At 36.7% G+C, this 12,894-nt stretch overlaps 1 protein-coding gene across 1 annotated transcript in view; it reads left to right on the top strand.

The window, feature by feature from the left end:
* Positions 1-12,894, top strand: part of RYR3 (ryanodine receptor 3) — a 481,354-nt gene that overhangs the window by 87,629 nt on the left and 380,831 nt on the right. Inside the window, exons 15-18 of the mRNA XM_043549389.1 lie at positions 5,133-5,228; positions 6,308-6,426; positions 10,105-10,238; positions 11,689-11,930. Coding sequence (XP_043405324.1) covers positions 5,133-5,228; positions 6,308-6,426; positions 10,105-10,238; positions 11,689-11,930 — 591 coding nt within the window. The remainder of the gene's footprint in view (positions 1-5,132; positions 5,229-6,307; positions 6,427-10,104; positions 10,239-11,688; positions 11,931-12,894) is intronic.

The raw sequence follows: 12,894 nt of genomic DNA, 5'->3' as shown, positions 1-12,894 counted from the left end.
TAAAGAAAAGAAATAGTATTTTTCAATTCACATCATACAAGTACCATAGTGCAATCTCTTTATCGTGAAAGTGTAACTTACAAATGTAGGGTTTTTTGTTACATTACTGCACTCAAAAACAAAAACAATTTAAAACTTTAGACCCTAGGAGTCCACTCAGTCCTACTTCTTGTTCAGCCAATTACTAAGACAAACAAGTTTGTTTACATTTATGGGAGATACTGCTGCCTGCTTCTTATTTACAATGTCACCTAAAAGTGAGAACAGGTGTTCACATGGCACTTTTGTAGCTGGCATTGCAAGGTATTTACATGCCATATATGCTGAACATATGTATGCCCCTTCGTGCTTCGGCCACCATTCCAGAGTTCATGCCTCCATGCTGATGATGCTTGTTAAAAAAATAATGCATTAATTAAATTTGTGACTGAACTCCTTGGGGGAGACTTGCATGTCTCCTGTTCTGTTTTACCTGCATTCTGCCATATATTTCATGTTATAACAGTCTCAGATGATGACCCAGCACATGTTCATTTTAAGAACACTTTCACGGCAGATTTGACAAAACGCAAAGAAGGTACCAATGTGAGATTTTTTGAAATAGCTATGGCACTTGACGCAAGGTTTAAGAATCTGAAGTGCTGTCCAAAATCTGAGAGGGACAAGGTGTGGAGCATGCTTTCAGAAATCTTAAAAGAGCAACACTCAGATGTGGAAACTACAGAACCCGAACCACCAAAAAAGAAAATCAACCTTCTGCTGGTGGCATCTACTCAGATGATGAAAATGAATATGTGTTGGTCTGCACTGCTTTGGATTGTTATCGAGCAGAACCCATCATCAGCATGGACGCATGACCTCTGGAATGGTGGTTGAAGCATGAAGGGACATATGAATCTTTAGCGCATCTGGCACGTAAATTTCTTGCTGTGCCGGCTACAACAGTGCCATGTGAATGCCTGTTCTAACTTTCGGGTGACATTGTGAACAAAAGCTGGCAGCATTATCTCCTGCAAATTGTAACCAAACTTGTTTGTCTAACCGATTGGCCGAAGTAGAACTGAGTGGACTCGTAGACGCGAAAGTTTTACGTTGTTTTATTTTTGAATGCAGTTATTTTTTGTACATAATTTTACATTTGTAAATTCAACTTTCATGATAAAGAGATTGCACTACAGTACCTGTATTAAGTGAATTGAAAAATATTATTTTGTTTTTTACAGTGCAAATATTTCTAATAAAAATAAATATAAAGTGAGCACTGTACATTTTGTATTCTGTGTTGTAATTGAAATCAATCTATTTGAAAATGTAGAAAACATCCAAAACTATTTAAATAAATGATATTCTATTATTGTTTAACAGCATGATTAATTGTGCAATTAATCATGATTATTTTTTTTAATCAGGCATATGAATCGCGATTAATTTTTTTAATCACTTGACAGCCCTAAAAAATCCCTCAACACCACACCTAGAAAAGTAGAAAAATTTTAAATGCAACACACAGTGCTTGTGTGGTTTATTTATAAAATGGGTTTATCTTGTCCAAGTGGGAGTGAATTGTTTTTTTAAATCAGGAAAATAGGAGAGAATATTCTCATATGTAAGATAAAGATGGGCCTATACCAATATCCAGGATCTAAAGACCATTGCATTTTGGGAACGTGTGTTTCTGGTTCCAAACCTTATGGCTTAGACCAAGCTCTAGCAAACAGACCACTGCAACATGGGTCTGTCAATGCTTCCAGAACCAAACCACCCCTATCTGCCAACAAGTCAGATCTCGATTTCCCTCTCTCTCTCTCTCTCCAGAGTATTAGCTTGCCCACAAGTTAGCATAATCCCTTTTATAAGTTTGTTGGCATCCTTTCATCTGCACAAGTCTGTGGGAATTTCAGCCTATGATGTAGTTGGTTTGCAATGTCTCTGAATAGTCTGATCCAAGATTTGCATGATCTTTGGCAGTTGCTGCAAATGTATGTATCTTGGTTGGGAGCTGCTTGCTTCCTATGTACTCTTTTCTCTTCAAGCTGTAGGAGTCAGCTCTTGTCATGGACTTTGATGCCCAGATGGAGACAATGGCGCCACTTGTTACGATCACTTGCCAAAGTTTCCCATCGGTCAGGATCAATTCCAAATTCCTTCATATCTTGCTTGCATGTGTCTTTATAGTGAAGCTATAAAGCTCATGAACCGCCTTTCAGGTGCTTGTCGATCATCAGCATTAAGAAAACGGTTGTATTAGGACAGGGGTTCCACAAGATCCTTCAATTACCTTAAATGCAAACCAGCTAGAAGTAGCCCAGAATTTCAGTTATTTTGGTTCTACAGTGATCACCAACCTCTCACTGAATGAAGAACTAAATGTTCACGTAGGAATATAAGAACATAAGAATGGCCCTACTGGGTCAGACCAAAGGTCCATCTAGTCCAGTATCCTGTCTTCCGACAGTGGCCAATGCCAGGTGCTTCAGAGGGAATAAACAGAATAGGTAATCACCAAGTGATCCATCCCCTGTCGCCCATTCCCAGCTTCTGGCAAACAGAGATTAGGGACACCATCCCTGCCCATCCTGGCTAATAGCCATTGATGGAACTGTCCTCCATGAAGTTATCTAATTCTTTTTTGAACCCTGTTATAGTCTTGGCTTTCACAACATCCTCAGGCTGCCACCTCCTTTAGCAGACTAACTAAAAGAGCATGGAACAACTCAAAGCTTACCATCAAGACCAAAATGCTCGTGTACCAAGCTTGTGTTCTCAGCACTCTCATGTGTGGTGGGGAAACATGGATAACTTACGCTTATCAGGAGAAAAGGTTAAACAGTTTCCACCTACTCTGTTTATGCCACATACTCAACATCAAATGACAAGATAAAGTCACCAATGCAGAGATTCTTCAAAGGACATATTTACCAAGTGTGACAGCCCTGCTCAAGGAAAGAGGACTGCACTGGCTGGGCTATCTGAATAGGTTGGAAGACAGATGCATACCCGAGGACATACTATATGGGGAGCTATCAGAGGGGGGGAAAATAACCAAGCTTTGCTATAAAGACACATGCAAGCGAGATCTGAAGGAATTTTAGAACAAGGACTTGTTGTATAGTGTTCTTTTTGATACATTTTTATTTTATTTTTACAAACAAAGCTATCTCTGGTGAAGAATGATGAGTAAGCTTGTGCCAAAGATTTAGAGCACAGGAAAACAAGGGACAGATGGAGTTTTGGGGAAAGAGAAAATTCATGTTGGAGTGGAAGTGTATGCATCTCAATGAAGTCAGTGGCAAACTTCCTATTGATTTCAGTAGGGTAAGGATTTTCATACCTTACATTCAGTCTAATATCACAAATTAGAAAAGAAAGTAGGAAGAGAGCAGAGAAGAAAAGAGCAACCCCAAATTCTTTATTCTTTGTAGCTCTGTAGGACTGCTGTACATCTGCCTCTCCCCCGATATCAGTCTGAAATTTTCTTTCTTAAAAAAGAATACTTGCAGTCTTCATCTATTCTGTTGTAATAGTAACAAAATTATATAACAATTATCCACCTTATAATAAAAATCTTTGATAATCGGCTTCAGTGGGCCAATAATTAGTATGGCTATTTTTATCTTTGCTTGATGGTGTGTTTGCAAATTAGTGAGCTGTTCTGTGGGGGAGGAAATTAAGAGTTAGTTAATTTCAGTTACATTCTGAAAACAATAGGAGTACTGGTGGCACCTTAGAGACTAACCAATTTATCTGAGCATGAGCTTTCGTGAGCTACAGCTCACTTCATCGTAGCTCACGAAAGCTCATGCTCAGATAAATTGGTTAGTCTCTAAGGTGCCACCAGTACTCCTTTTCTTTTTGCGAATACAGACTAACACGGCTATTACTCTGAAATCTGAAAACAATGCAAGTTCTGTGCTGCTGAACAATAATTATCCATTCTATAGCACCTTTTGCTCAGGAGGTGGAGCTAAAGGCCACTTATTTCACCTGGACTTGTTCCTGTACTGCAGCTGCATGGTATTTTCCCTCCTGGAGATATTTGGGGACAACTTTAGAAGTGTACAGGCCCCTTGATCATGTGCTGTATTTAATAGCTGAATTTAAGGAAGGTGGTAGTTTGTGTAACTAATAATGGACTAGAGCACGGTGGGCAGATTCCCACCTTCCCAAGTGGAAGGGTAGGTGAAATGCCTCCATGATATTTTATATGCCCTCCCATCTGGACCCTACAGGGGCTTCTCCATAAGTATGGGGTCTGTAATGGGGGAAGAGGGAAACCAGGTGGGTTGTGGGGAGGATTGAGTAGGCTGGGGGTATACCTAAGCAGGGGTATGCACAGTGTCTAACGTCTGGCCCCAGATAGATTCTCTGGAGAAGATAGTACAGCGCAGGCATATTCTCTTTTCCATGGAACCTCTCCCATGGGTCCCATTATATGAATGGGATTATGGAAGGGGGTTAGAGAGGGTTTGAGATAAAGATACTTCAATTGATGGACTAATGGTGTGTTCGGATATAGCAAATACTGTTTTCTAAGTACCACTATTACCAGAGTTCTGCTTTATCAAATAGACCACTAACAAACCTCAACTAATGCACAACATTAAGAGTCTGAGATAGATTGTTTTAAGAGTGTATTCATCATTTAAAAGATGTCATGTTTCAAACATTTCAGTTGGGTATGTACATCCCCTAAAAAATGGGAGCAGGATGGGAGGAACAGGTTCTTGATGAATGAAAAGTAGTACAGTCAATTAATATTTTCATGGCTGCCTGTTGGTTAGTGTCAGGTGTGATGGCTTAATCAACTAGACTGATACCATCTAATTAATTTCACATAGGCTACTAAGCAGCTATCAAATGGTAACAACATTTCCTACTCACCTGGGTGGAATTTGGATTAGTAAACTAGATTCCATTACCAGTTTCCTGAGCTAAGTGGTTCAAAGAAAATCTAGATGGTTATCTTACTAATACAAAAATTTCAAATATATTTGGTTCATAGGACAAAGAAAGGATAATTGTGATTTTTGTTTGGTTTATCCTAGAAATTATATTAAAATATTTGTATTCAGCACTGGTTGTTAATATAAGGGTTCAACTATCATCAGTGTTATCAAACCCTTTTTTTCCAGCTGCCCTCATTCGTGGTAACAGAAATAACTGCACCCAGTTTTCCAATAACCTCGACTGGCTAATCAGTAAATTGGATAGACTAGAATCTTCCTCAGGTAAGACCAATTTTATAAAAATAGGGTGTTGCTATTGATAGTTCTATTACATCCTGTAAAAAAGAAAAGTTTTGCTTGAAAAATAGTAAGCATCAGAAAACAGCTTTTCTTGCATGAAAATAAAATTAAAGCCCATCTCTCAAGTTAACAAACTGTTCTTTCGTAAGTAAATCTCTCAGATTAACACTCTGTTCCTTTTTTAGCCTATCATTTTCATCTTCCTTGCCAGAGGATGTTGTGAAGGCCAAGACTATAACAGGGTTCAAAAAAGAACTAGATAAGTTCACGGAGGATAGGTCCATCAATGGCTATTAGCCAGGATGGATCACTTGATAATTACTTGTTCTATTCATTCCCTCTGGGGCACCTGGCATTGGCCACTGTTGGAAAACAGGATACTGGGCTAAATGGACCTTTGGTCTGACCCAGTATGGCCGTTCTTATGTTCCAGCCCTCCTCCGCCTTTTCCTTTGAATTTTCTTTTCCTTAATTTTCCTAGTACCATCACAAAGAACCCTGAAATAAATTATTTAATGAGGCCTGGTACAATCGTATGATTCATAGTAGAGCAAAGTGGTACCACTCCACAGCTACCAAAATAATTGCAAATAGTATAGGTGCTGTTTGTGGCTGAGTCCCAGCAAATAACACCAAGAAAATGTTATACATAAAAAACAGTTTTAAAAAAGTTTACAATAAAATACAGTCTGTTAGGAAGACTATTTCCTTAAGTGACTAGCTGAAGCAAATTTTGTTTTTTCTGTGTGTTTTTACCAAGATTTATGTCAAGAAAATCATAAATTATAGTTTCAAGGTGCATTTTAACTTCCTGTCATAGGTAGATTTTTTTTTTTTAAACCAGAGAATTAAATCCAAATGTAAGTCATATCGTAGCTGGCCCTTAAAGCCTGTTGAAGATGAGTTCATTCTTTTTAGTCTGGAGATACTGAATAGACTGCAAAAGAGAAGATATGATTACTTTCCCCTTAGGATGCTCTTTTTTCTTTCCCACATTCTTAAATTGTATTCAGTTCTGCAGATTGTTTAATGTCAAAATGATTTTTGTGGCATTCATATAGGTATTTTGGAAGTATTACACTGCATCTTGATTGAAAGTCCAGAGGCTTTAAATTTGATAGCAGAGGAACATATCAAGTCTATTATTTCATTGCTGGATAAGCATGGACGCAATCACAAGGTATGATTGAGAAATATAAGACATATTTATAATATCAAGAGTAATTTACAGAAAAAAGTGAATGAGTCTCTATAATGCCACCTGTGTGATACATAGTGTCCTTAAATATATTTTAAAAACCCACAGTGAAGAATACCTATTACATTTCTTTGCAAAAACAAAATGAAATATGTGAAATCTATAATTGCTTTTCTGTGTAGAATAAATCAGTGTAGACTAGGCCTTCAAAACATCCTTTCTATGCATGATCAGCACATTTGTGTCTGTTATAAATATTGATATGCAACCAAATAATGTGTCAGAATAAATAAAAAGCTACATGTAAATGTAATCTAGGACCTTGAGACTGCAAATTACTCCATATGGGTTCATGAGTCCACCTGTGTGGAGTAAATTGCAGCCTTGGGGTCCAAGATCACTGCTGAAGGACTTGCTCTACTGTTTTCATACATCTAAGAAGATAGAGCTCAGTCTTACAAGCCCTTACTCAGATAAGAAGTTCCATTATCTTTTTCATGTGACTATGCATGTGAGCAAGGATTGGGCTCTGAGACTTGCATAATTTAATTTTTACCATGACCAGGGATCGCATGATATGGAAGTGTATACCCTAGTGTAAATCCATGGAATTCAATAAATTATTCTGGATTTACACTGGCAAAGCCTGCCCAGAATGAGGAATGATATATTATCATTTATACTTTCAAATATACAAAAGCAGAAATAAGAATATTAAGATAATATATTTTAAGAAAAAGTAAATGAATATTTAATAAAAGCACCTTTAAAAATATACACATCATTTAAAAGGTTTTTACTGTTACTTAAAATCTAACTCTTAAAATGTATTGAATTGGTCTTGCAGATTAATACTATCCCATGGATTGTAAACAAAGTGTCTAGTGAGGTACCACAGAGATCTTTGGTAAATCAGGTTTTATTTAATATCTTAATTAATTATCTACAACAGAGACTGAACAACATGTTAATGAAATTCACAGATGATGCTAAATAGGGAAGAGTTTTGAGCACCAGGGAGGACAGAGAAATAATCCAAAATGACCTAGAGATATTAGAAATAGGAGTTGAACACAATAAAATTCAAGTTGGAAAACTACCATCTATATTTGAAGGGAAAATTTTGAAACACAGCTATGAAATAGATGAGAGAAAGCTGGAAAGCAATAATACTCAAGAAATAGTGGGAAGCAAAGTAGATAAGGGTATGAAATGTATTGTGGCAGCAAAGGAGGCCAAGACAATTTGTAGCTGTATCGAGAATGGCATCACATTACACAACAGAGAATAATTCTCTGGTGTGACTGCAGTTGGAATATTACATTCAGTCCTGGGAACTTTAATATCTGGATGATATTGTCATGTTGGAGGACGATTAGAGAAGAGGAACCATGGTGTTTAGTGGGCTGGAACTTTTTACAGAGAAAGATTATAAGAATTAAATATGGCATAGCTTTCTACAATATAGTATACTAAAAATATCAGAAGGTTATAAACTCCATTTAGGAAATATTTAGACCAACACAAGGTGACATAACTAGAAGTATGCAATTAAAAATAAGGAAGGGGAAAATTTAGCTGATTATCAGGAAATACTTCCTGTCAGCAAAATCTGTAATACTGTGAAATGGTCTCTTAAGAAACCCCTTCAGTTAGAACATTTAAATGTAGACTGCATAATGAATATTAAAAATACAAAAGGGAACAATTCTGCATTGACAGGAAAGTGGGCTGGATGACCTAACTGGTCTTTTCCATCTATAATGACTATGATTCTGCATCATAGGCTAATTAAAGGATTTTTTTGTTATTCTGGGAACAATGTTTCATTTGACTGCTAGATTTGAAACTCTGTCTTGTAGTAAGAAATATCAAACAAGGAATCTCATTAACCCAATTTTATCCAAACATGAGGTTTTTAAAACATTCTTTGTGTTTATCTGGAGTGATATTAATATTCAGGGATGAGTTCTGACAAGCAGTTTGAGGGAATTATGCAGCATGGATTGATTTAAATCGAAGTGAAATCAATGGGCTTTAGGTTCCTAATTTGCATATGTGCTTTTGAATATCCCTCTGGCATCTCCCTGTATCTTTAGGTGCCTAAATGCTTATGAAAATCTGGCCCTGTGTCCTTTGAGATTTTCAGATTGTAGATCTCATCTTGTCCCACCTTGTTTCCCTCTTCACTGATTGGAAGAAGAAAACAAGCTTTCCTGTTTTTTCAGGTCCTAATTCATTTCTAAATTTTCCCAAATTAAGAAAATGTTTTCTCTGTACCTGCAAACTAAACTGAAACCAAAGTAATTAAGCCAAAAGCTTTACTACACAACAGAAACACAAAGTACTTACATTTGGAAAAATGTAAAATAAACGAATTCATCCATTGTAAAGACTGAAAAATAAATAGAGATACTTATTTAATATAGTGCATGACATCAAGACATATTTACAAAGCTTGAGTTGACCTCAGAAGCTTCTCCCCCTTCTGGATACAATTAAAAGAGAAGCGCCCTTTAACTCATTAAAATTTCAGGAGGTCTTTTCGATGCACCATATTTTTGGTTCTATTTTGAATGATTTTAATAGACTATAATAAATGTAGAATTTAACATAGGTTATCATAATTTTAAATTTAACTTTAAACAGGTTTATTTTTAAAAAGAAAAATGTATTAATTAAAAAATCTGATGTAAATTTTGTAAAAATGATCTTTTTCCTTTAAATCATTGTTTTTTTTAATCCACCCTGAAATTATGGTCATCAATTGCATGAACAGGGTGTAAGCAATATACACATCCTGTTCATATTTAGTACCTCATTCTCATTTAGAGTATGTGTACCCTTCAAAAAATGTGTGTGCATAATTTGTGTTAGCTAATCCTTGTTACATAACCTGAATTAAATAGCAGTAAAGACACAACTCAACTTTTTACTTGGGTTAACAGCTCAAGTCAAACCTAGGCTGCCATGTAGCAGAGTTAAAAGCAGAGTTGCTGTGTCTTCACTACTATTTTAATCCAAGTTAAGAACGTGGCTTTTTTTTTGCAGTGTAGACATACCCATACATTAAGGGCCCTTTACACTTCTCTGACAGCGTAAAGGGAATTTAAAGTGAATGTAAACATCAGTGGCCAAGTAGAATAAATGTAAAGATGGACTCCTTTGTCTTATGTTTTGAGACTATATTCTGAATTAGAGAAGTAAGCAGTGTCAGCTAATAATCATGAAGAAAAGCAATTCTAATAAAGAGAGACCCTTAACTATTCTCCTCCCTTACACCACACTATTCCATTCCCCTACTCCCCTGAACCTTAAAATCTTTTACTCCATACTCTAACTGAACATAAACTAAGTACCACAGATCTTATAGGAAGAACTATTCTTGTGAGATTTGTAATCCATCTTTAGGATTTATAATCCTAAAGTGTTTTATATAGGTATAAAATCAATAGGAGCTTGTTTTAACTTATTTAATGTCAACTGTCACTGCTACAAGCTATGTTCAGTTCATATTTAACCAAAAATCTTAGTAAAATCACCAAAGTTTTCATGTTATATTTCTCCAGTCTCCTGCATATTTTGAAAGGGAATTAAATTGAGATCAGGATTGTATTGTAAACAGTTACGTTTACTTGACTGTACCCTGATCTGTTTTAGGTTCTTGATGTGCTTTGCTCTCTGTGTCTCTGTAATGGAGTTGCAGTGCGTGCCAATCAGAACTGTATCTGCGACAATCTACTCCCCCGAAGAGATTTGCTCTTGCAAACCCGTTTGATTAATGATGTGACAAGGTATAGTGCAGTGTTTGTTTTGTTGCTATATTTGCAAATGAACAGAGCTTTAGTATTTAGTATTACTTTAAATTAAGAAAATACTCTGTTTTATTCTGGGGAGAGAAAAAAATTTATTAGCAATCACTGAAAGACATACTCTTTAGGAAGCTTTTAGATGTTAACTGTTTTTAAAAGTTTCATCATACTAACAATATAGGAAATGTTCTGGAAACTGTCTTGGAAGAGAAACTGCTTGTTGAATTCCCACTTGAAAAAAATGAAAAATTGATTATTTATATAATACCATAAGTATACAAAATACAATGCTGTATTGTAACAAGGTTGATGCAGGGCCCTCTTGGACATTGGTGAGGTTTGCAAACAAATAACAGGTCCGTTAGGGAGAAAGGATCAAGACAAAAAATAAGTCCAATACAATAGTGTAATATAGTACAAAAATTGTGTATTATATAAAAGGAATCAATATTCTTTTTCCTTCTCCATGCACACTAGCTAATAGTGTACTATTTTCAAATTAGGAAATTACTATTAAGAGGTTGATAGTTAATGATTATATATATTATTTATTAAAATTTGTACCTCTAATCTGAGCATACTTACGATATCTGGCCTAAATTTCTGAGATTTTGGAATCGGCACTTGAGGGTTTCATATTCAGGTCTCTCCACTGTTTTGGCACTTCTAGCCAACATCTCCTCAGTAATGTTATTCAGATGAGTCCCTTTCCAGTTATCAGTTGTCCAGTGGACAGCAACGTGCATGAGGAGTGAGAACATCACTCTTCCATGAGAGAGTGAAACTAACTTCTCTTAGGCTGGTCCAAAGCAGGGCACTCCTGGATCAGCCTAAGAATATACAGTATGTAAGCATATTGTAAAATAATTTGTTTTATTAAGGATTTTATTTCTTCATATCTCAACCCCCATCTTTTGGTATCAGGAAAATAGAAACAATATTGTTTTTTTTTTATAGGATACATTTTTCCTTCATGCATAGCACCCTGGACTTGTTTGTTATTCAGTTCAGCTAAGAATTTGGCACAATTTCTTTCTCTATCTTGTATTTATTAGTAGTATTATTTATTATGCAGACATACAAAGTCAAAAAACAGATAGAATCAACAGAGGGAAGTTTATATGATGTGTCTCCACATCTGAACTCAGGTGTCATATTTGCACAGTGCCAGCACATCCCTCGGCCCGCGCCGCTTCCCGCAGCCCCCATTGGCCTGGAGCAGTGAACTGTGGCCAGTGGGAGCTGCGATCGGCCAAACCTGCAGACACGGCAGGTAAACAAACCGGCTCAGCCCATCAGGGGGCTTACCCTGGCGGGCCGCGTGCCAAAGATTGCCGATCCCTGATGTAGTGTAATGTCATATTCCAGTGTTGCAAGAAGCTAGGAATACATAGTACAAAATGTACAATCAAATGTATCTCTTCTATTCTAGCATGAGGCCAAACATATTTTTGGGGGTTGCTGAAGGCTCTGCACAGTATAAGAAGTGGTACTTTGAACTAATAATCGATCAAGTAGACGCATTTTTGACGGCGGAACCCACTCATCTACGGGTTGGCTGGGCCTCTACATCAGGTTATGCTCCTTATCCTGGAGGTGGAGAAGGATGGGGTGGCAATGGTGTTGGTGATGACCTCTACTCCTATGGTTTTGATGGCCTTCATTTGTGGTCTGGTAAGTACTCTTTAGGCATATTTTTCAATTATTCTTACCAATAACCTTCTAAAAATTAGTATTCAGGAATAATATATCCCTAAATATTACTCCCAGGTCATCATTACTCCATTGCATGCTATTTTGCAATGAGCCAGATTCCACTCTCCAATGCACAGGCTGGATTATTCTGGAATTCTACTTCTATAAATGGAATCAAATTCCTAGGCCATTGTTTTTATATCTTGTCATTATCTAACCTAGTCTGTTTTCTATCTACATGAGGACATGTGGTGCACTGGATCCATGCATGGAACTCCCATTGACATAAATGGAAGTTCTAAATGCAGATCTACAGCAATATAGGGCCCTTAGTGTGCCTGAGATTAGCAGATTATTGAATTATATCGTGTGTGGGATAACAAAGAACACAAATTAATAATATTCAAGATCAGTGAATGTTACCTTACTGTGTAATCCAGTATTTCATTATGATACCACATAATGGAATTTCTGTTTTATTCGGTTAGGGTTTTTCAGCACAATTTTCTAGGTTATAAAAAAGCAGTGTTAAAAAAACTATATTCCGTTTGCAAAGTCAAGCACTCAAAAGTTAGAAAATGCCAGAATTAAGATTTCCTGTACAACCTTAATTGGCCCACTTGTATGTGCACATTGCGATATAGTCTTTCATGGCATGATCACACATTTCATTTTCACAAGACTCCTGCCTCATCCAGTATATGGGATAGACCCTGCTCACTTAAAGAGCATCTATAAAATCTTTCTTGTTCTCCTTGTTCACTGCATGGGTCATGCCTTATTTATTGCACATTATTCAAACACTGCTCAGAAGTTAGGATTATTAATTTCCTCATGGACTTGTCTGTCATCATTAAGTGATCCATCCCATCACCCATTCCCAGCATCTGGCAAACAGAGGCTAGGGACACCATCCCTGCCCATCCTGGCTCATTATCTAGTT

This window comes from Chelonia mydas, chromosome 6 (genome assembly GCF_015237465.2).
Source record: "Chelonia mydas isolate rCheMyd1 chromosome 6, rCheMyd1.pri.v2, whole genome shotgun sequence".
In the NCBI taxonomy this organism is placed as follows: Eukaryota; Metazoa; Chordata; order Testudines; family Cheloniidae; genus Chelonia; species Chelonia mydas.
The sequence above is the reverse complement of the archived record's forward strand: the minus strand, read 5'-3'. Positions and strand labels throughout refer to the sequence as shown.